The 27,709-nt window shown below is 38.0% G+C and overlaps 2 protein-coding genes across 2 annotated transcripts in view; one reads left to right on the top strand and one right to left on the bottom strand.

The window, feature by feature from the left end:
• Positions 1 to 13,685, bottom strand: part of WASF1 (WASP family member 1) — a 51,013-nt gene extending 37,328 nt beyond the window's left edge. The window contains exon 1 of the mRNA XM_063311244.1: positions 13,360 to 13,685. The gene's annotated coding sequence lies outside the window, so the exon portion shown is untranslated. The remainder of the gene's footprint in view (positions 1 to 13,359) is intronic.
• Positions 13,686 to 15,661: 1,976 nt separating this feature from the next.
• The window catches only part of CDC40 (cell division cycle 40), a 45,713-nt gene continuing 33,665 nt past the window's right edge, over positions 15,662 to 27,709 (top strand). Inside the window, exons 1-2 of the mRNA XM_063311213.1 lie at positions 15,662 to 15,866; positions 23,860 to 23,946. Of these exons, the coding sequence (XP_063167283.1) occupies positions 15,672 to 15,866; positions 23,860 to 23,946 (282 nt within the window). The 5' untranslated portion in view covers positions 15,662 to 15,671. The remainder of the gene's footprint in view (positions 15,867 to 23,859; positions 23,947 to 27,709) is intronic.

Below are 27,709 nucleotides of genomic sequence, written 5' to 3'. Positions count from 1 at the left end.
ACAGACGCACCTAATTTCTCATCTTGCCTTCTTCTAACGAACTGCAGATTAGCATGTTCCACAATAATGGCAAGCCATCAGACAGCACCTTCCTCTTCCTCCTCCTGCTTTTTCAAGCATGTTATGCCAAAATAAAATGGATGGCCTGGGGCCACCCAGGATAGTCCTGTACTGGAACCAAGGCTCTGGCTGCTGCCGCTAGTGTGTATACTGGGATGACCCAATCCCTTTTGTCCTGGGTTCCGTCTGGTCTCTCCTCCTTGGACTGGGCACTTCCACTTCAAGGAGATCTCTTCACCGTGAAATACCGTTATGGTGGACAGTGCTTTCCTTCAGCTTTGGATCATGCATGCTAGCAAGCAAAAATGTTTGCTTGGTACCCAAGAACTTCAGTTAGTTTATGACTGCAACGTGAAGGTGGGCTGCCAAGGTCCAGTCATCAGAGTCCTGTTCTCGCTGGAATTCACTCAGGGCTGGAATTCAACTGGAATCAAGGGTAGAGCTAAGCTCAGCATAACTGACTCAATCATGTTTTATTCCATCATCAACACAAACCCTTGAATTACATACGGTGGATATAAAAAGTCTACACACCCGTTAAAATGCCAGGTTTTTGAGATGTAAAAAAATCAGACCAAGATAAATCACTTCAGAATTTTTTCCACCTTTAATATAACATTCAAGCTGTACAATTCAATTGAAAAACAAACTGAAATCTTATAGGGTGAAAAAATAAAAATAAAAAACTAGAATAGTGTGGTTGCATAAGTGTGCACGCCCTTAAACTAATACTTTGTTGAAGCACAATGACAGCATTCAGTCTTTTGGGGTAGGAGTCTATCAGCATCTTGCCTTGGGAATCTTTGCCTACCCTTCCTTGCAGAAGCGCTCCAAATCTGTCAGATTGTGATGACATCTCCTCTGCTCACCCCTCTTCAGGTCACCCCACAGATTTTCAATTGGATTCAGGTCTGGGCTCTGGCTGGGCCGTTCCAAAACTTTGATCTTCTTCTGGTGAAGCTATTATTTTGTTGATTTGGAGGTATGCTTTGGGTCGTTGTTGTACTGAAAGGTGAAATTCCTCTTCATCTTCAGCAGTTTAGCAGAGGCCTGAAGGTTCTGTGCCAAAATTGACTGATATTTGGAACTGTTCATAATTCCCTCCACCTTGACTGAAGCCCCAGTTCCAGCTGAAGAAAAGCAGCCCCAAAGCATGCTGCTGCCACCACCAGGCTTCACTGTGGGAATGGTGTACTTTTGTGATGCACGGTGTTGTTTTTACGCCAAACATACTTTTTGGAATTATGGCCAAAAAGTTCAACCTTGGTCTCATCAGACTATAACCCATTTTCCCACATGCTTTTGTCAGACTTGATGTAGGTTTTTGCAAAATGTAGCCAAACTTGGATGTTTTTCTTTGAACTTTGTGGGCATAATTTTATTTTGCTATAGTATTAAAAAAAGGTCAAAGGAACAAAACCTGATTCTGTTAAACCATTATTTAACATGAAGATACAAGATGAAGTTAAATCACTTTGCTATCATAATGTTCAATCTATCTTATTTTCAATTTACATAATTTGCTTTGGCTGCTAAGCAACAAGTCAAATATATCTTGATATATTTCGTATTTAAATGCATTATTTTCCACAGTCCTCTTTTGCTGAAAATACAGTTGTAGAACAGCTGCTTTTGGAGCAGTAATAGAGGATTTATATTGGCTATATGAAAATCCACAGAGGACAAGATTTTTTGTCTCCAAAAACATCTTCCCAGTCCAACAATTCTCCATCATGCACCACAGAAGCATACTGGATTGTTATCCAGATCAATAACTGAAGAAGCATAGATTCAAGATGAAAATGGATAACTTTGTGAAGACAATTTAGATGTGTTCCAGAAGCTTTCTTTTAGAAAATATGGAAGCAGGTTTTGACTGACTCCTAAGCCTAAACTTGCAACTTGATCTTGTTGAGAAACATATTAAAGGCTTTCGTAGAAGCATGCTACACAATCAGAAATAAATTCCAGTGAGTCCAGTTAGACTTATTTTAAAGCCAAATCTTAAAATAAACAAACACATTCACTCTACCTTTCACAATATAAAAGCCAGAAAGTATTCGTATCTGTCTTATTTTAATCAGAACACACAAACTCATGATACTTCATAATCATCCAGTTTGTTTTATTTATATTTAGGAAGTTTAAGTCTATATTACATTCAGATTATATCCCATTATGTCAAAATGGATCTCAAGGTAGGAAACAACCATTCTCAAAATTAAAAAAAATGGAACTTAAAAAACAAGATATCTTTAATAGTTATCAGAATACAGGCACAGAGAAATGGTGACTCTTGATACTTTAAGCTGAAATATCTTAACTAGTCAGCTCTAGACAATATGAATGGTATAGCATATTTTTTCTTGCCAATTCCTTTAGCTGGTCAATGATGCCAGGACAGTGATTTGACCTTTTAAAGGTAAGTTTCTTTGTGGAAATATATATGGTCTGCTGAAGCATCAGAAATAGGATAGAACAAAAGAATGCTTGCTTCTTCACTGATTCTTATCTCCCTGAATTCACAGTAGATTTGATACCATTTTTTGTTTCCAGCTGGTATCATTAGCCTAGATACATGACATGTGTTTGAACTCCTGTGTGAACTGCTGGGACAGCTAAAATCTTGCCTATTATTTCCAGACTAAGTACATTCAACCAGAAATGGGGGCAGAAAGGACTCAGAAATCAAAAATGTAGGAGAAAGAAACAAAGGCATTGGCAGAAACCTGTAGAGATGATAACAGGAATGGAATGTCGCTATAGACTACTGGGAAAAATGGGTATCATCCCCAAAGAGGATTTTGTCTTTCAACATAAATGCATGCAATATGGACACCAACAAGATGTTTACACGTAGAGAAATATAAAAGACAGAGGAAAGAGAAGGGAATACAAAGGAAGGCATACATTTTTAATGGAGTGAACAGAACTACAGCAATGCAGAGCAGGGGAGGTTCACAGGGCATAATATAAAATTGAAACAGTACAATTAGAAATAGATGGAATCACCAGAATATTTTTTGTAATGAGGAAAAACAAACCTATCACAAAATGCAAATTTGTAATTAAAAGCAATATGGTCCTCAAGTTTGGAATTAAATGCATACCCCAAAATAAGAGAATCTTTTATTTGTAACTCAGTTCTGCTAATAATACTATAAATCATTTTACGTTCAACAACTTTATGATCTTAGCACTGGAATAGGTGATTAAAATAAAGCTTTCTAAAGAACAAAAAGGAACATATGAAGCAGTGCGAGGATGGTTTGCAAAGATAGTAATGTGTGGTATATGGTAAATAAAGTTAGTGTAAATTCTATTTAACTATTTTTCTTTTTCTTATCTTATACTTTTAATTTCTTCAGCTGATTATTTCTTTCTGCTTTGCTATGTTTAATATAACACTGCTTACGCTGAAAGAGAATTGTATGATGGATAAGTAAACTCAGGGTTTAGTACAAGGAAAATAAGATGAACTTTTTAAAGCAATTTTTCAGACAAAGCCTCTAAATCATAATTCTAAACAGCTTATATACAAAATTTCAGTGAAATAAAGGTATACTGAGAAAAGGGAATTGATCTCCATTTAATGCCCAGGAACCAGCATATGGTAAGTCACCATTAACAGCAGTGGAAAAGTATATTGTGCTCCTTTGATAATATAAGATACGAAAGCCTCACTATGCAAGCAGGCTGAGTCAATTTGATTACGATCTTCAAAGATTAGCTCAGGACTTAGTTGTACTTAAAGAGTGAACCTACTGAAATCAATGAGGCTTAACTCAGTCATGACCAACTTAAGCTCTATTGATATCAATAGATCTACTCTATGTATGGCTAAGTCCAGATCTAATTTATGCTAAGCAACAGCAAATAAAATATAATTGGCTAGGTTTGCACACAAGTTAATCCATATACTATAGTATGAGCCACAATGGCTCAATTCATTCAACATACCAAGGACTGTTTCTCATGATCACATTAAAACACATGCACACACAAATATACAGTATAACACCTCCAGTCCTTATGTTGACAGAAATGGATACCACCAGTGTGATGTCCTGATCACCAAACTCTACTCTGCTTCAATAATGAAGCTTTTGACTGGTACTGTCCTCACTGCTTTAATGCAGGACATTCTAAGGGCTGTTCCTGGCTGTTTCCCCTCCCACAGCATCCAGAGCAAATGGGAGAATCTGCCAATTGCTCTCCTGAAGGTAACCTGGTGCCAAGCCATGGAGGACTTTATAGGTTAAAACCAGCACTTTAAACTGTACCTGGAAGCTTACCGTTAGCCACTGTAGACCTCCAGACAGATACAATGTCCTTCCAGGGCTAGGTGTTAAGTGAGAACGCTGGCCACTGCATTCTGGACCATTTGCAGCTTCTGGTGCAAGGTTTTTAGAGGCAGCCTCAAGTAGAGCAAGCTACAGTAGGGCATAGTCATAAGGGCATGAGCGATCGTAGCAAGGTTCTCCCACCCCAGGTGGACCACAACTGCTATTTTTCAGCTATTTTCAACAAGGATATACAACTTAAACAGCTGGCTAAAAGTTGCCAGCTTGAAGCAAAATAATTTGAGAACAATTAAGATCCAACCTTCTTTGGACTGAAAAGAAATCGAAGTGAGAATGAATAGCATGCTCCAAGAGTTTGCAGAAAAAAATATATCTAAATGACAACTGGAGTATAAGGATGAGGCAACAACAGAAAAAAAAAGTTGGAGAAAGAAATACTAATAAATTAAGAAGTTAATAACCAGAACTGCTGATTTTTCTATGGTTTGCTTTTTTATATTTTTATCTTAATTTTTAAGCTGTCCAGTTACTTATCTTTGAAGGCTGGTAAATCTAATAAAAGCTGTAAAAGAACGCCATCAGAAGCATGAATCTAGGAAACATGTACTGTAGAATGTGACTGTATAAAAACAATAATGTTAAAAGTAGAAGTCAAAAGAAAATCTGAAAACCAATTTAGGATCTGAAGTAGGCTTCAAAATCAGCTGCTCTTCCATTTAAAGAAAGAACTGCTACAGGTCCAGAAAGGAAGATGATCCCACATGGTCCCAGAGAAAGAGTTTGATTCCAGATCATCCTGCTTCCAAAATAAGAGCCAGGCAGAAACCATCCTCATGCCCAAACAGAGTGACTCTGGACCTTGATTTGTCTATAAATAAGGTTAGTATATGATACCCAGGAATTGCTGGAATTATTTCATAACGGCTTCTTTAAATTTGTTACCATAAATGTACTTAACGGAACTTTGATGTCTTTAGAAATCTACTCTTACAGTTTCTTGTCTAGGCAGCTAAGACAAGTCTGCTACTAGAGCTGGACACACTCAATGTCCCAAGAGACAATAGCAAAACTTAAATATTAATACATTTCAGGTTGAAGACAGCTCATTCAATATCAACTATTGCAACTGTAAGAATAAATATAATTCCTTTAGAATGCACAAACTTTTTTTTTCAAAGGTAAAGCGTTAACACCTGCAAGCAGCATTTCTTTGTTGAAGGTAGGTAAATAGAAGAATGGAAAAGAACTCATTTCCAGGAGTAAATTAAACAAAATCCAGATCAGTGAGTATATGACATAGCATAATGTCTGACTTCTGAAAAACAGTTATTTGCATTACTGTATTCTGAACACTACTTTTAAAGTAGTGCTAGTTAAATTCTTAATTACTTAATGTAGCTTCAGATAGATTAATTAGTCATTTTTTCTTAAAATACTTTTCAGGATTTGAAACTAGCAAGCATAAATACTTAATTCTCTAAATTTAGCATTCAAAGTTTTTTATGATAAAGCAACTAAACATTTTAATTTCAGAATTTATATACTTAGTACCATGTATTAACTCCATAAATAGCTTTTAAAGATTGCTGAATGTGATACTAAGGATATTGACTTAGAGGATGGTTAGCCACCTGAAATATTTTGAGAGTTCATGAACATTAACCTAAGCGTACATATAAAAGCTTTGATTCATGATTTAGGAACTAAAATGTAACTTCTCCTTGCCTTCTGGATGATATAGTTAGAAGAAAGAGGCAATGTGATGTATAATATAAAGGAACACCTACATGTTCCAATATAACATATTCCGCTGCCCCAGTTTCCCCCTCATTCTGCCAGCCAATCACATTGCTTTTGATGTGTAGAAAAGCAAACAGCTTATTCTCTTGAAATCCCTCTCCAATCTCTCAGCTTTGTGAGGTGGAGGGAAAGGGTCAGGTAAAGGAGAGATTGCCTGCAGAAATTGCTTGCTTCCCTCCCTGCCCCCCTGCAGAGTGGAGAGATTTCAAGAGAGTAAACTAATTGTTTGGGTAGCGCGCCCGTGGCTCCTAGCCCTGGGCTGCCAGCACAATCACACTGCTTTTGATGTGTAGAAGAGCAAACAGCTTACTTTCTTGCAATCCCTTTCTCTTCAATCTCTCTGCTCTGCAAGGGGGGGGAAAAGAAAAAAACATTGGCCAGACACAGGACAACCCATATTGGCTGTAATGGCGATCACACGACTCAGGGACTACACGAAGGTTGTAAATGGGCCGTAAAGTTATTTTATTCAGAACTGTTGTAACTTTGGTCACTGAATAAATGGTCAGTAAGCAATGACTACCTGTACTTTCATCTGCCTCACCCTCCCACTATTCCCATGTACCTAAGTAAGATCCTTAGATACAGACTTATCATCCCTCTTCTTTGATAACTGTCACATGCTCAAGACTTAAGCAAAATGGGACAAATGCCTACTTCTTGGTTTTCCAACTCAACTGGTAAGTAGTAATTTCAGCTGGTTTTAAGGGGCCTATCTACACATTGGAAGAAAAATTCTAATACATTTTTGGGAAAAGGAGTGATTTCCAAGGTATAGTCTGTAGATCCTTATACATACACTGGAGAAGTTTCACTAGAAACTCTGGTTTCTCTAGATCTTTCTTGAACAGGCAACTATTATTTAACAGCCTGAATTTGTTAATCTATGTCTTCATTTCTAAAAATATTTCAGTTTTAGAAACATTGATGCAAAGTCTTAATATCATTGTCCAAGTAGCTGCAACACAATGAAATTATAATGTAGCTCTTACCTGTAAATAATTGAAATTAATTGATTTGTATTATATAGTTGGAGAAAACTAGGAAAATAATCTTCACTCATTATTCAATAAAAACAACAATGTGAAAACTAAGGTCTATAGTAAGCATGGTTAAATCATTTCACATCTGCAATGGACTGTTTGAATTTGAAATGGATTACTCTGAGCATTCTAGGCATGTTTCAAAATCGAAACATTCCTAGTTTATAGCTGCATTCATATCCAGGATTGTATAGTAGCAGACAATCCTGAGATAAGGAAAATAAGACACCCAAATACTCATTAATGTTAGATAATTATTGGATTCACTGAACACACTAAAGAAGCCACATTACAAAATAGTGTGACATATGAACCTATCGTTTGGGCTGTAAAGAATAGATTATCACTTAGCATGCGGTGTAAGCTCAGTTGTAAGCTATTGAATAAACCATGGTTAAACAAAATATATCTTGAGGAATGCAAAAAGTAGACCTCAGAGGTCCCCTGTAGCCTTCAGTGTCTATTTTATAACTCCAAGAGCGGGAGGGTTCAAAATTCCAGTCCCTTTTCTCCATCTTTTGGAGTTTGGGGAGAATGAAGGAGCAAAATATGTGACTTTTAATCATTGTAGAGTCTCAGAACCACCCTAAAATGGGTCTTACCTGCCTATTTTTAGAGTATGGTCTTCAACATGCCATGTAAAGCCTATTACAAACCTGAAGCCAATAGAAATTGTGCTTTTCCTGCTTCATGTGATACATCAAGCCTAAGTCATACCTGAGTTAATGGAATTTGCTATCTAGTCAATCACAACACAACTGCAACATATTTTGATAAAATTGGAGAATGAAACTTTCACTGAGCAGCACCAGAGACTCCTTTTTATTATAATTCAGTATAAAAAGAAATCTAAATAACCCAAACTATACTTCCCTAGATAGTGCCGAATCAAATACGATGCCATGGCTAGTAGTATCAGAAGTTCCTAAGAAGTCACAGAGAATCAGTAGAAATTATTTTTGACAAGAGAATGCATCAGTCAGGGCTAGAAACAAAACAAAAGCACAAAACCCCCAAAATACTATTTCAGTAACAAGGCAGCATGGTCACACTGAAATATATTTACAATCTTCTTTTTACCAGAATTTCTGGAGCTGTCCAGCCACCGCTTTTTAAAAGATTTTATCAAAAACTCAAAGAGCAGTTGTTAACTTTTTAAAGAAGATACACCACAATCACTTTCAAACCTATTGGCATCTCATTCTCTCTCAAGAAAGCTTTATCCGTTGTCTGAACTCAAACAGCTAATCTTTCTCTCTTATAACTAGTTATTAAAAGCCATGAAAAGCAATGGTAAAGTACATGTATAATCAGCTGAACCTTTTCAAGAATCTTCTTTACATCATCAAGCTGCAACAATAGAAAAAAAAATATAACCAGATCCAACTTTGGTCTGTAAATCTCAATGCAGTTACCACTAGTAGTGTTAAGTTCTGAGCAAACATACGCAACACTGACCTTTAAGGATCTTGCAAATTTACCACAACAGCCTTCTTAGAACTCTAGGTCCTGAGAGATAGAAGGAAGGCATGAAAGTGTATGCTCTGACTAATATTTTATCTCATTCATTCCAAAATTTGTGCCATTTGTGCCTGTAGTTGTTTTTACCACGTTTACCAAAATTAGAGACTGACCATTCTCCATACCACAAGAAGAAGCAGATAGTTTCATAGTTTCACAGTAACATGGAAAGCTACTTAGACAGAAAGCAATGGCCAACTAATCAATTTTCACTGGAGCTGCAGAGATTTTTTTTTACAAAATAAGTAGATTTTGATCTGATTCACCAAGGCACTTAAATTAGTGCATAAGAGTACTGCTATTTCTAAATATATTTTATTTATGTCTTGGCTATTAGTAAAGTCTTGTGTATGAAACAAAAACACTCTGGGTGGTCAAATTCATCTGCTGACAGAACTGCTTCTGCAAATGAATCCAAGAGCTGTAATTTTCTATTTCCCTGAAGTCCCCTAAATCTCCTTAAACACTGAAAAGACTCTAGAGGCAATTTTCATGGGTGCAAGGTGGAGATGCAGAAAACTAACTTTTTATACAAGCCTCGAACTAACGTGCCTTTGGGTTCCAATTATGCTAGTCCCCAGAGTTTGTTTTTTTAAAGAGGGGGAAAAATATAAGACTGAACTCAATTAATACTTGAATTCCATATCCACCTAATAAATAATAATTTTGGTTTAAGTAAAAAAAAAAAAGACCTGATGGGTCAGTAACCATATTTGAGAAAATACATTTTATTATTAGTAGAATTAATAATACTTTTTTGTTTAACTCAAGGCAGTGAACATATCTAACACTCCTGCCTCCTATTTTCCCTACAATAATAACTCTGTGAGGTGTGTTGGGTTGAGAGTGTGTGACTGGCCCAAAGTCACCCAGCCAGCGTTCATGTCTACAGGAGGCCTAGAACTCACACCCTCCTGGTTTCTAGGCCGGCACCTTCAGTACTACACCAAACTGGCTATCACATTGCTATAGCTCTTGACACATTTACTGTAAATCAATATGACTGATCTAGAATAAATAAATGCGGACCAGGTACAGCCAAGCAGAACTTTTAAATAAACTATTTGTATTAAAAATACTTTGCACTGTCCATTAGATTTTGAACTGTTGAATACAGAACTCCTTAGCAACTGTTGATAAAATAAAAAGCTGAACACAAGTCATTCGCAATGCCAAACAAGAATGGGAGGAATAGAAGACACAATGAGAAGCTACTCTTTCAGCAATTAGCGTAAGTAAAATAGGTCTTGCATAATGCTTTAGAACAAGGTAGCATACAGTAAGTTCTATTTCCTTGTCTAATGACAACTAAGGGAACCAAAGAAGGGTTTCTTATCTGAAGTCAACGAAATCGTAAGTTTTAAGTTCAGTATACCCAGAGAAATCATTTTATATTATCGTTTAGTTATCTTTTATATGAAATCTAAGTTACTTTAATAAAAGTCAGTAGGATACATGTTGTAGAATATTATGAAAAAAAGATACAGCTATTATATAAAAGGTGATTCAGAAGAATGACGGACATCTTCATTATTCCTATTTCATTTGCTGCAAACAAAAACCAAGGGAAAACTAGCGGAATATCTATGGATACATTTCCCCATTGCACTCTACCAATTACACAATTTTGCACTCTTCTAGAAGCTGTTAATTGTAAGTTCATATCAATATGAAAAAGATGCCCTCAAATTAAACTCAAATCTTGGAAAGCATAGGGGGGTTCTTGTGGTATTTTGTAATTAATCTGCCACTGCCCTCTTCTAATTTTTTTTTTCAATTTTTCAGTGTAACCAGTAGTTCTGGAGTTTCTAGATAGTCCCACATCCAAATATTAAACAGAACCAATTCTGCTAGGCTTCCAAGATCAACCAAGTTCTGCTAGGTACTGCCACCTGCTGGGAACAAACCACAATTCAATGCCCATTGCATAAAGAGAAAGTGCATCTTATAATTGTAAAATTTTTGCCCCTAATGGATGATAAGAAAGAAGGGAGCATCAATGTATCACCAGATTTGATAAGTACTTGTATACATATACCTTAGTGGTTAAATCAAAATGAGTCACATAAAATCCACTAAACACATCACTCACAATAAAAACCAATTAAAAAAATAATCCTTTCAAGAAAATATGCTGATCAGCCCAATTTATATACATATCCTTTATTTTTTAGAACAATGAAACTTATCATAACCCCTGAAATATCTAAAATATTTCAAATTACTAGCATTTGTTAAAATTCCAAATATTTCCTTTTCTGAAGAAGATAAATGCTTGGGCTTGAATGGTAACTAGAGTAACTTTTACAACTGGTTAATGGATAATTAACCAATTATTGAAATTTCCTATTCCTATTAGAATGTCACCATGGTTATTCCATCTCCATCAGTTTCATAGAAATACCAGTTACATAGTTCACAACATCACCAAAAAGACACACACATACCGATAGTAAAAGTAGCAATACATTCATGAAACTCTTTCTAGTCAATGTTATTGCAGAACACTGCATATTGAGTTCATACAGACGTCAGACCACACAGAAGAAATATCTCAGTACTGCTGTTAATTCATAAAAGCAATAATAATTAAGATGAAACAGCTTCATGAATATGAAAGCAATAAAGTACAATCTTTTCAAAGCTATAAGCTGTCTATGTACTCCATTTATACTACTATGTTCAAAAGGGATCTGTTATGATATTGCGTTATAGATTATGATATATTGTGGTACAATATTTTAGGAAGCTGATGATGCCCAAGATCAGGTTACTAAATTGTTTTTATTGTGGAATGTATTAGCTTTGATTTTGATTTAAGCTTTGATTTTTCCATTTACTTTTAGAATGGAACCAAAAAACAATCCATTCAAAATCATTGGCATGTTTTAAAAAATATTTTATCTTTTTCTCTATAGCCTGCAACATCAACTTCCAAGAAAAATTTTGAAAGTTAAAATTTCCTTTACAAGAAGTAGTAACTCAGTGCAATTCAAATAAACAATTCAAGATATATTATTGAGAGATGACATTTTAATATAATAAAAATATACATACAGTACTTCAGATGCTACAAAAACAAGGGTATAAAGATAACATAGTAATGAGGCTTTTTTCAAATATATATTTTATGCTATATGTGAATATATACAAAATATTTTATTACCTTGTTATCAAGTTTTTTTCACCATTGTTTAAAAAAGAATTTGTGTAAAAAGGAATCTTAAAATTATTTAAAAACACTCAAAACCAATGTTAAATCTTCATATTCAATGTCTGTAAAATTATGTCATATACCATAAAGTACAATCTGGAAGAGCTGAAATAAGTTGAAAGCAATTAAAGTCTGTTATGACATAATTATTGCAAGCCACAAGTAAGATTTCAGGAGAAATGATTTGGATCATAAAGTAAGAAATTGAGAGTTTTAAATATCACAATTTTTCTATAATAAATGTAATTAAAAATATACTAAAATACTTTTGTAACAATATATTTTGTACATTTGGGGAGCAGGACTGGATAACTCATTCACCGCCATGTGACAACCACCTCTCAAGGTATGTATCAGGCGTTTAAGAGAAACTAGTTTAATTCAAAAAAAGGTTGTAATATTTCATAGCATTTCTATCCTACAGAGACACAATTATATATACTGAAAGGCAAGTGGCCAGTTGTGCCCCTCCTTACTTCTACATGCTTGACAGAGGAGCTCTACCACCCTGTACCTACTCCACACTGCTTTACATAGCTTCATACAAATCAAGGATATATAAAGTCCTTCCTATCTTCCTATTTCACTGCATTTAGCAGTATTCTGGCCCATATCCAACACATCACCCCCCCCAAAAAACCCCAACTGTCCCTTCATATTTCCACTAATGCATTATACACATGCAGGCATTTATTCTGCACCAATCACCCTAAAGCCAATATTACAGCCTCGTTTTATATTATTTAGAATAAATTCGTCAGATTGTTTTCCACTGCATTCTGGACCGAAAGGGGGAACGGGAAGAAAAAGGCCGCCTATGCTGCTAACCACTCATCCATCAGATGGGGAAGAGATGAGAACAAGTTCGCATTGAGCGATCTGAGCATGTGATAAGAAATGAACCCTGCATTAATGGCTTGATCAGCCGCGAAGCGGGGCTTATCCAGCTCTAAGATTGCCATTTATTCGCGGAGGACCCGAGGCTCAACAGAGAAGCGGCGAGCAACCCCCTCCTGTAGTGCGCGTTTAAGGTACAGCTGCGAAGTGGCCCCTTGACTGCAGCCTCGCCTCCTCTCTTCATCTTGGGGGGCGGCGGGGAAGAGGAGAAAAAACCAGCTAACCGGAAGCGCCGGCATGCCCCAACCTGAGGCCGCAGCACTGAGGGGAAGGAGGGGGGCAGCTACTAACACTGACCCCCTCTCGCCTTCCCGTTCTCATTAACCCAGCGCAGGAGAAGGTTGGCCGGCTCGCCAGCAGGCAAGGGGGGAGGCGTGCCCCCTCCCCGCGTGGAGTGACTGAGTGGGAATATCTCTCAGCGCCGAGCGGGGAAGCGGTGGCAAGTGGAAGGGGGCGGCGACGGGAGGGAGAAGGGGGAGCACTGCAGAGAATACTGGACCGCAGCAAGCAGGAAACTCACCGCGTCTTCTGCTTAGGGAATCCCGGCGTCTTTCCCTGTTCGCGGCGTTAACCACCAGCACCGCCACTCTCCCTTCTTCACATCTTCCCACAGCCCCCCGCCAGCCCTTCCCTTTTCTGGGTCGGGGGAGTTGGCGCCCACCGGGTCCTTTGGGGCTGGAAGTTCGAACGCGCCCTGCAAGAGCCCCCCCTCGCGGACCGGCGTCTGCGAGAGCCCGAGGGAGTGGGCGCTGAGACGGAGCAGCTGGAGGAGAAGGGAGGGAGAAAGCGCGGACCTTCTCCCACAAAGCTTCACAATAGACACGGCGCGAGAGAGCGGCGCGCGCGTGTCTGAGCGAGTGTGCCGAAGGCGGGGCTTCTTCTCCGGCTCCCGCACTCTCTCCCGGAACGGGGGTGGCGCAGCGACTGAAGGGAAGGGCGGCGAAGGTGTTGTTTGTGCAGCCACCTGACCGGCTCCCACTCCCCGCGCGGCTCTTCAGACTCAGGGTAAACGGGGGTGGACACCCGAGCCGCTTTTCTGACGCCAGTCACACACACGCACCCCCGCACACACGGTCGGGTGGTACAGGCTAGCTTTATTCTCCTAAGCGGTGAGAGCAAGGGAGCTGGTGGCAGCAGCAGGGTTTTATTGCGGCTTTGCTCAAACCGGCTTCTCGCAGCCAATTAGAACAGGAGGAGGAGGAGCTGGTGTTGGATCCGAAGATAGTCGGACGGAGAAGACTTTGCAAGAGGGGAACGAGGGTCTGGGAGAACTCCACGTAGTGCCAGGTCGGCGCAGAGTTAGCGTTCGCGGGGTTTACATATGCTTGGGGTCTTGCTCCATTTTCCGTTGGAGCAATGTTTGGTTAGAAAGGAAAGGAGTTAAAATGCTGTAGTTTGAATACTGCGCTCATTCTGTCATTATACGATTGTCCTAGGATACAATACACTATCCAGTTGCGGGTCAAACCGCACTGAACTCAGTGGGATTCGCATCTGCGTTGTCAGTAAGATTGTGCTGTGAAACTTCACAGGACCCCACTAATCGTGGAAGCAAGGCTGCAATAATCCCTAGCCCCGATTTACTTTCTAATAAAGCTAGACAACATGGTTTGCTGTCATTCTGAAGCCGGTTTTATTAAATTTAGTGGTAGTGAGTCTCTAGTAAGTCTACAAATAATCTCAACACACTTACCTTTATTGAAATAAATGTTATCGGACCGACAACCAACCGTATTTGTATGTACTCAGAAATAAGTCCTACTGATTTATCTTGTAATTAAGTTACTCAATTATATATTCCAGTACAATCCTGGAAGCAACTGAGTTACTTCCTGGAAGTTACTAACTTCTAGTGACTATGTTTAGGATTTATGCTCTGAATTTTTACATGTTCGTTTACTTTTATGCAAAATGTGAAGCTTTTGGAATGCATTCGTGCTTTCTGAATGGCCACAAGAATGAACCAGTGAATTCCTACAGCCATTGGGTGCTATTCTTTTTACTAGATCTCGGACTACAGTGCATAGTTATATTAAGTCTGTTGCTAAAACAGAAGCAACATGTTCTCCCTACCTACCTGCGCCCTGCGATTAACATTGCAAGAAGTATTCGGTGATACTTGGAAACATGGAAATTAAAGGCGAGTCTGAGTTCTCTAATAAAAGATTTTCGCACTTTGACACTAGAGGACCGAGTCGCCTATTTACGTTTCCACATTCCAGACTTACTGGGAACACTTAGAAAAAAGTCGAACTTTGTTTGCTAGTGAGCAATACCGATACATTCATGCCCCAGTATTTGTGTGAGGTATAAAAGAAGGGAACCGTTATTTTGGAATAAAAAGGAGAGCGAGATTTGGTTAGTTATAGGGGTGCCACAAATCTTTTTTTTCTTCATACAATTTACAAGTAGCTGTTCTTCTCTGGTACTTATAGCCCCTCCTATTATGTGTACTTGAAGTAATCCCGAGAAAATTAATGCAAATCTGCATTAAAATTAGTTTTCCACTGATCTTATCTCAGATCCAACAGTCTGAGATCACTATCTACGATCGTTCCTCCCCAGCAATCGAGGGCATGCTGGGATTTGTGTACTGGTTGAAAGTCCTAAAACGCTTAACCTTAAAAAGCGTGACGCTTAATGGCTCCCGTCACAACTGCATTTGGACAGAAGCCTAAAAATTAGGACAATTATTTTGTACTCCCTCCCTAAGTCAATTCAGCCCAAACTGAGGAAAGTCCTGAAAGGGAATTATTTTATGCAGCTGCCAGGACGCGCCAGGCCTTTCTCGCGCCCCGCCCCTTGGCCGAGGGCCACTTCCGTTCGGGTAAGATGTCGGCCGCCATCGCTGCCCTCGCGTCATACGGGGGCTCGGACTCCGAGTCCGACTCGGATGCTGAAGGCAGGCCCAGCCTCTCTGCTCAGGTCGCCGGCGCCGACGCGATGCTTCACCTGGCGCCGCCGCCGCCCTCTGCGCAACAGGTGCTGCTGCCCGTGGTGGACTCGGCCCCGGCGGTGTCGGTGAAGGTAAGAGCTGGACGGCGACGGCGAACATCCCCGCCGACAGAGCGTGGTCGCTCGGCTTTAAGCCCCGCCGACCCAGTTAGAAAACGTCAACGGTTTCCTGAGCCTGGCGGGAGACTTGGCATTCCCAGGCCCTGCCGATTGCTTTGGTTGTGCCCCTGAGAAACGACGCTGTGGGTGTTTTCCTCGCTCGCGTGCGAGGCTTTCTCCAAAAGGCGTGAGTGTAAATTTTACAGCGGTGCAACAGCAGAGGGTCCGTTGGGAAAAGCTTATTCCGCCTCCTGAGAATTCGCCGGTTGTGGTAAAGGCTCATGGGGAAGGAGTTGGTGATCAACCTAAGTATGCACGCTCAGAAATATGTGGATGTTTAAAATAACACCGCTGGCAAACGATTTCAAAAACATTGTAGTTTTTCCAGCAACCATTGCTTTTGAAGGAAGGAAGTTAGCAGAAGGCGGGGGGAGTAAATTTACCTTTACAGACCAGGATCACGATCCTAATTCTTTTCACGTCTTTGTGTCTAAGACAGGAGATTCTGTCTCTCTCTGATCAGATCATTGCAAATGAAATCAAAGGGTTATTTTGAGTTGTGGGACAAGATCTCTATTGCTCAAAACGTTTCTGTTTCTTTCCTCTCCTGTTTTATCCAGTGCGGCCTTTTCTCGCGTTATTTTGGTGATAACTAGTACTGAAGGCTGTTGGAAAAACTAATTTCTGTATAGAGTCATAATGACTTATTTTGTAAAGATCAGTTATGAAGTCATTTCAAAGACCGTGCATGCTCAGTATTAAACACAAATAGGTAACTCCTGTATAAGGTGCCCATAAATCTGTCCATACAATAGGTCATGAATTTAAGACCTCCATCTTCAGTCCTCATATTTGCCCATGCATTTTTCTGTTTACCTGCTTTGCCTGGGAGATGGGTAGATCTGTTCTTACACTGCAGGAGTGGTTTAATGGAGCCATCAGTACCCCTCCGACTCACGGTTTTTACTTCAGTCATTTTGGAGGGATTGGTCTTTCCTAGTCCAGCCATCTGTATGCTTAAATATTTAATCTACATTCTTAGTACGTAAGTGTAAATATCAGTGAATATCCTATGTGCAACTGCATTTCCAGATCTTCATCAGAATATTGCATGGAGCAGTATCAGAATTTTCTTTTTTCTTAAAGAAGTTTGGAAACTATGACTAATCTTGCTTAGACTTAGTTCTTGGGGAAGTTGAAGTATACTAGTTAGCATCTGATGCTAATATTAGTTGGCATCTGTGAATCATTAATAACTATGTGTTGTATGGTAAACAGCAAAGGTGAATTACTAAAACCCAGTGTAGGACATGGTTATTTATGTAGTGATGTTGCCTGAAAACCCATTTGTAAAGGTTATGAATAGCCAGGAGTGAAATTGGTTCTTGTTGCCCAGAGTTGGTTCTGTTTGGAGTGGCCTATAAAGCCTATAAATATGTAAACAAACAAGCATGGCTTCACTAGGAGAGTTTTTTTTTAAGTAAGTTTCTTGTACTTCAGACATGCTATAGGAATTAACATATGGCTTGCATTGGTAACTTGCTCTTTTTCTGAGTTTAGTGTGTGGCTGAGTGCAGACATCATCTTAAGTCAATATAAAGTAAACTAAATGTTGATATATTCATGCATGTATCCAGTAGAGTTTTTAAACTCTGCTGTATAGTTTAGTATGCTATGTAAGGTAGCCAACTGTGGCTAACTCAGTACTACATTGAAACAAAATATTGTTTAACATGGAAACTTACTGGAAGCCAATGTTGCTCCTGTAAAATGAATGTGTATTTCTTGAGAGGAATCTAGCTTTGCTTTTTTTAAAGATTTTTTTATCCTGCCTTTATTATTTTTATAAATAATTCAAGGCAGCTAACATACCTAACACTCCTTCCTCCTCGTATTTTCCCCACAACAGCAACCCTGTGAGGTGAGTTGGGCTGAGAGAGAGTGACTGGCCCAAGGTCACCCAGCCAGCTTTCATGCCTAAGGCGGGACTAGAACTCTCAGCCTCCTGGTTTCTAGCCTGGTGCCTTAACCACTAGACCAAACTGGCTCTAATTTTTGCTGGTTGCAGCTTCTGAGTTGTCTTCAAGGTTAGTTCAATATAAAGTGCAGTTTCAGTAATCTAAATTATGTTCCGCTGATTTCCTAATTAATGTGGTTAGGTTGTACATCTGTCTCACTGACTGTGGGACATTAGCTTGATGTCCAAGAAAAGTCTCTACCAGTTGAATGGATTCAATTAAATGTCAACATATTCTAGAAACTAATGTTTTACAATGTTAGCAGAATTATTAGAGAAATGGAAGCTGAAAAGAAGTTGAATATGTCAGTCAAACAATCCAAAACATAGCTCCAAATCAGCCATGAGATACTTTCAGGAAAGAAAGAAAAATGTTTTTGAATGGACTTCATAATTTCCAGATTTTAATATTATTTTAAAACTGTGGAGAGATCTCAAACATACCATGCATACAAGGAGACCTAAGAATATTTCTGAGCTTGAGTTCTACAAACAAGAGCAGGAAAACATTCCAAAAGTAAGAATAGAAAGATTCTTAGGAATTGACAGGAAATGTCTGGAAGGTACTTCTGCCAAAGGAAAGGTTACAGAGTACTAACTTGTGCACCTGTTGTATTCAGTGCTTTTTAAATTTTGAATCTGGGAACAGCTGCACAAAAATAATGAATATGCATTCCAGTTTGCAAAAAGTTACCATGTTTAACTTTGTACCACTAAAAATTGTGTCAGCTTCTACTCATAAGAGTGCCTACATGTTTATATATAATTGTACATCATTCTATGTACATCATCTTTAATATGCTATATTTGTGAGACACACTCACGTTCATTTGCTAATCCCAGATTAATTGATGTTTTATGCAAAGGAACTCACTGAATTGCTGATAATTTATGTCCTTTATAATTCTTTTATTAAAGAATCAGAAGAGGGCACTCATTTGAACTCCAGGCTTTTTTCTTTTAATGCACAGGGAATAAATTGAGGAATGTAGGTAGTTTTCAATACCCTGAATCATTGCCTACATTAATTGTTTTTACATACGGAAGCTTTTCTACTTTTGCTGTTTTTAATACTAGACAAGGTTTGTATTGAAAAGGTTTATTTTTGTCAGGACTTTTATGACATACTTATTTTAAACCAGACATAATTTTTGAATGCTTCCTGTTTCAACTGTAAGGTTAAATAATGTAATATGTAATCCTCATTCTTAAAATAATGTTTCTCTCTTATTAACAGAATTCTGTACAAAAAATACATCTTAAGTATCCAGAGTACTTGTCTTAGTAAATAGTGATGAGTTTTGTTAGCAGATTTGGCTCACGCAGTATGAATAGTTGTTTTGTCGTTACTTTAGGATATTATACAAATCAAAACTGGCTTATTCTGAGAAGAACAAGCCTAGTTAAAACATGGTTGTCTTGGCTTTTTTTCTCTGGTTTATTCCAAGAGGAGGAAACGAGTCTTTAGTCTGCATGGCACATTAAACAAATCAAGGATGGAGCCATTACGACTTAGCATGACTTGAGAACCAGTTGCAAGTCTGTTTACTATAGTTTGAGAATCTGTATGAACAATGTATCATTAAAGTGTTTTCTCCAACATTCTACATGTAAGGTGATAGATATTTCTGAGGACAGTTGATGACTATTTGGAGCAGAATTTAACTATCTCTTTGCACATTTGGCACTGTAACCAGAATTAAAAAACTAAATGTGCTTATAATTTCCTAAATCTATGTTCATTGTTACAGTAACATCGAATACTTGATTAAATTCTTCAGGAACAACATAGTAGTTAAATTGTATACTGTAGTTCAGTGGGTACTTTAAAGTTAATCAACAGCTTTTATCTGGAGATCAGTTTGCCACTTTCAAAGTTGGCATATGTTTCTTTCTAAGCCCTTTTGAAAACGACTCAAATTTCAGAAGCTGTTTGTCCTGCGGTATGCAGGACCTGTGTTGCTCCATAGTACTGCTCCACACATGGAAGTAGCCATGCACTTCTGTGGATTATGAGGAATAAGGTGCTGGTCAGGATGAAAAAGGAAACACAGCTTACAGACTGTGTCTAAGGGCATCTTTGGCTTCTGCTTTTCTAGTGCAGGCAAATGGCAAGCTGCTGGCTTTTCTAAGGTAGTTAATGATAGGACCAAAGGTATTGGCTACTTAAAGAAGTCAAAATCCCATTTGAGTGAGTTAAGCTCTTGTGCCAATCTAAAGTATCTTCTCATATACTGGCCATCATTATAATTCATTATGTTACCATAAAGTAACAAGCAGTGTTATGCTGGTGAGTCGCACTAATACAATGGGACTTCACTTTCCTTTCTTATCTTTAGCCTTCTGCAATTTGGAGATGTGCAGAGGGGAGGATAGGTATCCTATTCTTATTGGCCACTCCACCAGCAATAAGTTCTCAGTCCAGTAGATGCTTTGTGCTGACAGTTTGCAAAGACATTTAAAAAAGAAGATGACAGTTGTTGAGGGCAGGTTTTCCATGTAATTGCAGAAGGCAGTATCTCTTCTCAATGGCAGCCTCTTGGCCGTAAAGCGTTTTTTGATTCAGAGGGTGTAGGAAGTTGTGACTCAAGGAAAGAAGCTAAAGGACCCGCATTCATTAAAGGAAACATGTATGATGCACTTTGGCATCCAAGAATTTGAAACCACAAGGTTGTGTAATGTTGATCCTCAAGAACCTTTCACTGACAAAAACAATGCAATAGCTGAATAAGCTGTCTCAGGTAGTTGTGGAATTTATTTTCTGGGAGGGCTTTGAGGGGTAAAATATTTTCAGTAAACATTGCAGTAAAGAGATTGTTTTGTCTATAATTTTAATAATTCAAGTCAAAATACAGAATCACTCAGGTGCAAGAAATAGGCATGCAGATAAATGCTTTTATTGTATCATTCCCCTGAAAGTAAATACCAAGTTTTGGAGTAGGGGGTAAAGTAGGCCTCTCAGATATTAGATCAGTTTTGCAGAACCTCTGTTTAAAACTTTTGCAAAATTAAAAATTATTTTGATTTACCTAGTATTTTATAATAAAATAATGGAGTTGGGTGGGAATCTATCCCTGAATTGAGCAGTGGACTGTGATAGATGTTTTCTGTCAACATAATTGGTATTTTGTTTTTTGACAAAGAGGCAAGAATTATTTTTGAATAATATACTCATTTATTTTTAAGTTGCTCTGTTTATAGTATAATTTTCCTTGTGTATTTTCTTTTTACAGTATACATATGGAAATGCATACCCATTATGCTATTGCCTTTTGAGGAAAGCAATGTTATTTTAAGTGCAGAAAAGGAGGAAGAAATAGTAAGCCAAAGAAATCAAATGTAAGGCAAAGAGAGAGAGAGAGAAGAGAAGTGTAAATCTATTTTGGACCAAATTTTTTACTATACTTTTTCATATCATTCTGTACTTGTGACCATACATAAGCTACTTAAATGTTGCCTATTGTTCTTTGTACTTCTTACCTCTTTCTATTGGAGGATCTCATCAAAGTCCATCCAATCACAACTTTCTTCTTCCTTGCAACCTGCAATCTTTCTTCATATATTAGTTTTGTAATTCGATCATTAATTTTCTCTTGAGGGCCAGTTTGGTATAGTGGGTAAGGCATCAGGCTAGAAACCAGGAGACTGTGAGTTCTAGTCCCACCTTAGGCACAAAGCCAGCTTGGTGACCTTGGGTCAGTCACTTTCTCTCAGCTCTAGAAAGGAGGCAATGGCAAACCACTTCTGAAAAGTCTTGCCAAGAAAACTGCAGGGACTTGTCCAGGCAGTCTCCAAGGATCACACACAATTGAATGGATTAAAAAAAATCTCTTAAATTACCAAACCACTTCAACGTTATAATCCTACTCAATCCTACCAAGACCGAGTTGTTGTGAGTATTTGGGCCATCCAGATCTGGGGATGTTCCATCTCTGACCTTGGAGGGGTTGCACTTCCCCATTCAAGAGTTGTGCAAAATCTGGGGGTCATCCTGGACTCACATTTCCTACTCGATGAGCAGGTGCACCTGTGCCCAGGAAGGCGTTTGCTCAGCTTCATTTGGTATACCAGTTGCTCCCTTTCTTGATCAGGATGCCCTTCAGACAGTCACTCATGCCCTGGTTACCGTATGGCTGGACTACTGCAACACACTCTAGATGGGGCTGCCCTTGAAAGCCACCCAGAGCTTCAACTGGTCCAATATGCAGTGGCACAGACAGTGATGAGCATGCCTCATTATGCCTATGTAATGCCTCTGCTTTGCGAGCTGCACTGGTTGCCAGTTTACTTCTGGGTGTGATTAAAGCTGCTGGGTTTTACCTATAAAGCCCTTCATGAGATACAGCCTGGTTACCTGAGGGACTGCCTATCTCTCATAGTATCTGCCCAGCTGATTCAGTTTGGCAGGGTTGACATGCTCCAGGTTCCTTCGATTAAGCAATGCCATCTGTTGGGACCTGGAACATGTGTCTTCTCTGTAGCAGCATCTCTGGAATGAGATTCCCTGGCGCCCACTCTGCTTGTGTTTCAAAGGGGTTTGAAGACCTGGCTTTTCTCTCAGGCCTTTAACAAGCATGAGTGAAGCCCCCTTGGATTGTATGGGTGTGTTTCTTTTTTTCCATTCAAGTCCAGTTTCTGTCATCTTGCTACTTTTTATTCCTTATTTTTATTATATTTTAAAAAAAATGTCTTTACTTGTGAACCGTCCAGAGTTGTTGGGAGGGAATGAATGAACGACCAGTTCATTGATCCCATATATACTATGGGAGAGATGCTATGAAATCTCCAAAACCAGAAAGGAACTGTGGATTTCTCAGGGATGGGGGTTGATGCTTCTGGTGTTTCCTTACAACTTGTACACACTGAAACAATACAATCTATATACAGTACAGACACAATAAATGTATATACAGTAAACCCATTTACTGTTTTATGTTACATTTTGATTGTATACTTGTTACTTTGTTTTTATGTGGTGAGTCATCCAGACAGTGTCTGAGATGAAAAAAAATTTCATGAAAATTTTTCATGAAAAAACTTTCAATTTAATAGACCTTGGTTAGTGAACTTTGGATGCAGCTGAAAAAAATCTGTCCATACACTGTAGGCTTCTGAGCATGCATAAAATCTGATACACTATTTTACGCGTGCATACAGTCTGATTCAGAATTAAAAGGTATTTTGCTTTAAAAGACATTTCTTTCATTCAATTAGTTCCTTAAATCAAGAGTTTGCCATAAAACATAGGCAGATTGCATAATTCAGCTTTCCTTGGTCCTGAATCTGTGTTTTAGCATGGGGTAAATACAGCCCTGAAAGGAAGTGGAATAAATTTTCATCAGGAAAGCAGCTTTTTGTCAAAGATTCTGTTAGCTTTGGAGAAATTAACTGATGTTTGAAGGAAGTGCTAACTGATGTTTGAGGAAAGTGCTAAGTGTTTTTGATAACAAGGTCCAAGGCCTTTTATTCAAAGCTATGCAATGATTGAAGTAAACCTGGAGGAATTATATTGATGAAATGCTATTGTGGTAGCTTTGGTAATTGATATTGATATTTGCATTAATCCAAACATGTTGAAGTTCCCTGCTTGGGCCTCCTGGATTAGTTTAAGGACTTGTATAGGGGACAGCCTCCTATATGACTAGAGAGAATTGTGTTTGCCAAGCAAGTAGACTATGGTGGATAGAATGTTATCCTAACCTCAGAAAGTCCTTCTACTGAAGAATATGTAAGCCTTCTCTTAAGCTTTCTTTGTTAAGTTTGGGGCTTTTTTCTGATGCCAATTTTATATAAAGTTTATATAACAGTTGCTCTGATTGTGTCACATCCCCCCAAAATGTAGGACCTTAGAGATCTTGAAATAAAAAGCTCTGAATGTTGTAATCAAGGTAATATAGAAGATGCACTGTTTGGGAAGTGTGTCCATTGCAACTATGTTCAATTTTTCAGGAAGATGTGGAAACAGGGGTTCATCTTGATCCAACCACCAAGGAAGTTCAATATAATCCCAGGTATGACACCATGTTTGCACCAGAGGTAAGTAAACTAGCTTTTTAATTTGAATTGTTTTTAATTAAGCATAGAATCATAGATGTGAGGGTCAGAAGAGGGACTGGAGATCATCTAGTCCAATCCCCTAGCCAGAGATGGAATCTACTGTTACATCCTACCATCCAGCCCACCACCTTCAAAGCACTCTATTTCATTGTTTAAAGGCTTGGACCATTAAGATATTTTTTCTGATGTCTAACCAAAATCCACTTCCTTGTAGTTTAAATCCATTGATTCCATCCTGCTTTCTGAAGCAACTCTGAACAATTCTGCCCCCTCTTCTACATGACAGCTGTTCAGATACTTTAAGACAGCTGTCATGTCTCCCCCCCCCAACCTTCTCCACACCCATTGCTCCAGCTGTTCTTATGAGTTTTTCTTTCCAAACTCCTTATCATCTTATCACCTGTCCTATGGGCATGCTCCAGTTTTGTCTGTGCCTTTCCTAAGATGCAGTAGCCAGAATTAGACACAGTATTTTAGCTGCAGCCTCACCAACACAGAACAGAGATGAACTATGACTTTTCTTAAGCTTGATAATATAGTATTAGCTGATATTGTTCAGTGAGATGTGAAAAAAATACTGTTAATTGTTAAATGTATGAACAGTTTTTTTAATGTCACCTATTGTATTTAAGTATGATTGATACATTCTTCAACTAGATCTATAATTTTTGATCTGAAGCTAGATATTAGGGTTTCAATTTATAACTGTTCAATACATTAAATGCTGCATCAAAATGAATAATAAAAATAATAAAAATATTTAATAGAGAGCCTGAACTATAAAACTGGAAAACCTGTAAATAAATCTTCCTAACTAAAAATTCAGATTTCATATAATTAGAATAGGGTATCCTGATAAACATTTCATAAAAGCATAGAGTTGAAAGGTACTTCAGAAATCATCTAGCCCAACCCCTGCTTGGTGTAGGATCTGCTAAAGCATTTTGGACAGCTATCCAGTCTCTATTGGAAAACCTCCAGTGAAAGGGAACATGCCAGAAATCAAGGCAACTTCTCCTGCTGTTTGACAGCTCTTACTGTCAGGAAATTTCTTCAGTATCTAGCTTGAATCTGCTTCCCTGCAGTTTCAGCCCATTGGTACTGGTGCTGCCCTTTGGGGCGACAGAGAACAAGTCTATTCCCTCCTGTGTATGGCAGCCTCTGAAGACTGCTATCATATCTCCTCTGAGAGAGTTCTTCTGCAGATTTTGTTTATTGTTTCTTCCTTTGTATGATATAGCTTCTTAAAACTAGAAATAATAAAGCTAACTCGTAAAGTACATCAGGTCTGTTCATAACGCTCTAGCTAGTTCACTTTTTACTTGGAAATAGTAGGCAAGATGTGGGGAAAAGAATAATCTTATTCATAGCTTTATAATCTCATAGCCAGATGTTACCTTTTCTTCTTTCTCTTGCATTTATGAAATTACACAGTAATTGTGGACTCTCTTTTTTATCAATTAAATGCTAGATCTATACGCTTGAAGGATGCTAATTCTATCAACAGACAAGGAAGCAAATTTGATTCTCAAGGATTCCTGGCCTGATCTGTAATAGACATTTCTGGAGATTCCTCCATCAATTCTTTATATTCCATAATTTGACAAGTGAGAGCAGCTTGTAATTTCAGATTTCTTGGTAGATTATGCAATGTAGTAACAAAAATGATGGCCTTTTTTTAGTGAATTAAAATTAGGAATCACACTGAACTGATGCATGGAAGATTTTGTGTTATAAATTTGCATGTTTTGATGTGTTTTTGTGAGTTTCACAAATGCCTTATTTTCTGTAATAACATTTACTGGCAAAAAGCAGCAGTCTTCTTTACATTTACAATCATTTTTCTTCTTAAATCCTAACCAAAAAAAAAGTTTAATGGCAATTTTCTAGTAAAATTAAAAGTATGAGAAGAAAATTTGAATACAAATTTGTACTATATAAAAGCTGTCAAATAGCCAGATTATTTTTTTTTAAAAATCATAAAATTGAATATTCCTCAGGGAAAAGCTCCTCCAGGCAAAAGCAGCCAGTATAAGTATACAGTTTCATTAGTCTCAGTATAAACAGCTATCAGTTGTAAAAACATGACTGTCAATACTCAAAGGCTATTTCGGTAAGTTTGATGCAGTTTTTTGAAACAGTAGTGATCTACATTACCAAGAGTAAACAATATGAAAAACATACATTAATTGTAATGGGTTCAAAAATTTACTATGATTTTTGCTGGTTAGTAATATCTGTGTTACTTGATAAGTCTGATCTTATATTTAAACATGAGGGAGTAGTGGGATGATTCAGGATGCAAAACATGTCAGATGTCTCCTGAGGATGTGGAAATAATACATGAATCTCATTAAGTATTGCAATTTTGACTTTTCTGACAGATGGCTTAAGATTCATATAGTGGGGATAACTTAAGTCTCTCTGTGGGCTAGAATACTACACATAACAACCTCATATTAATAGCTGTAGTTAATTTATGAGGAATATATTTGTTTCATCTGATCAGTGCTTTTGCACTCTATTATTGCCTCCTTTTCTCACTGAATTATCAAAGTCTTCATGTCTCCCGCAAAATTGTGCACAACTTTAGTAGAATAGAATATGTTGTAACCAGATTGTCATTCCATTGTGGAATAGATTCTTCTTCTCTGCAGACATAGATGCCTGTCTCTGGTAGATAAAAGGGCTTTCCAGAACTGTTTTAGATGCACATAATAAGAGTAGGAAAGAATGAAGAGGATTGCCGTTGCATAAACAGAAAAGTAAAATTGAATGTAGTGCTTTAGCTCTGACATGAAGATAACTTGCAATCTAAAATTTATAATGCAATCAATTATATATTGAAGTCTGATAGGGTTGGATTCAGAATTGTGAAGAGTGGAAATCTAAATTGCTCTCACCCACAGATGGAGGGAATGTGGTGACTTCTGCAGATTCTGCTTCTTTCTTGTAGTCATCTATCACCAACAGGGTTGGAGGTATTGTAAAATGTGTTTTATCCCAGCATAGTTCACAGAAAAGGTCAATTGATGCTTTCAGCAGAATTTTTACTTAACTGATGTGAAAAAATTAACATAGAAGGCAATATAAAAAATAAGAACCCCTTCCATCCTGATTCAGACCATCCTATTGAGACAGGAATAGGAAACACAGGGAGAATAACAACCAAACTCCTAGATTGCCCGTAGATAACATAGAATGAACTGCTGTGTCCTCTCTGGCTCTATAGCAGTTATATTCAGCTATAAAATACCCCAATTTGTAGCTGTTAGAACATTTTTGGACAAAATAGGGTATGCTAGGAATAATAATCAACAGTTCTAATGCTACAGACTGGTTAAGAATAAATTGGAGGGGGAATTTCTGGTCTTATCGTTTGCTCTCAGTCTCTTTATTTGAGTGAATGGAAAACTTTGCATTTGTCTGCTTTTCTTCCAGTTTAATTTCCTTGCTCTTGCTATTTTTGGATAACAAATGGGGGAAAAAACATATTGTTGAACTGTGGTTTTTAATACAATTTTGTGTTGTCTACAATTGACATATTGTACTGGAAGAATTCTGAAAGTAAACTACTGACTTCATTTCCAATACAGACTATTTGATAGTTATTGATACAAAATAATAACTATTTTGATAATTATTATTTAGTAGTTACCTATATATATGTGTGTGTGTATGTGTGTGTAACACCTTTTACATGAATATAGATTTGTACCAAATTTATGTTTGTTTGTTTGAG

The sequence above is a fragment of the Candoia aspera genome, chromosome 1 (genome assembly GCF_035149785.1).
Source record: "Candoia aspera isolate rCanAsp1 chromosome 1, rCanAsp1.hap2, whole genome shotgun sequence".
Taxonomy (NCBI): domain Eukaryota; kingdom Metazoa; phylum Chordata; class Lepidosauria; order Squamata; family Boidae; genus Candoia; species Candoia aspera.
This window is presented reverse-complemented; position numbering and strand designations above follow the sequence as displayed.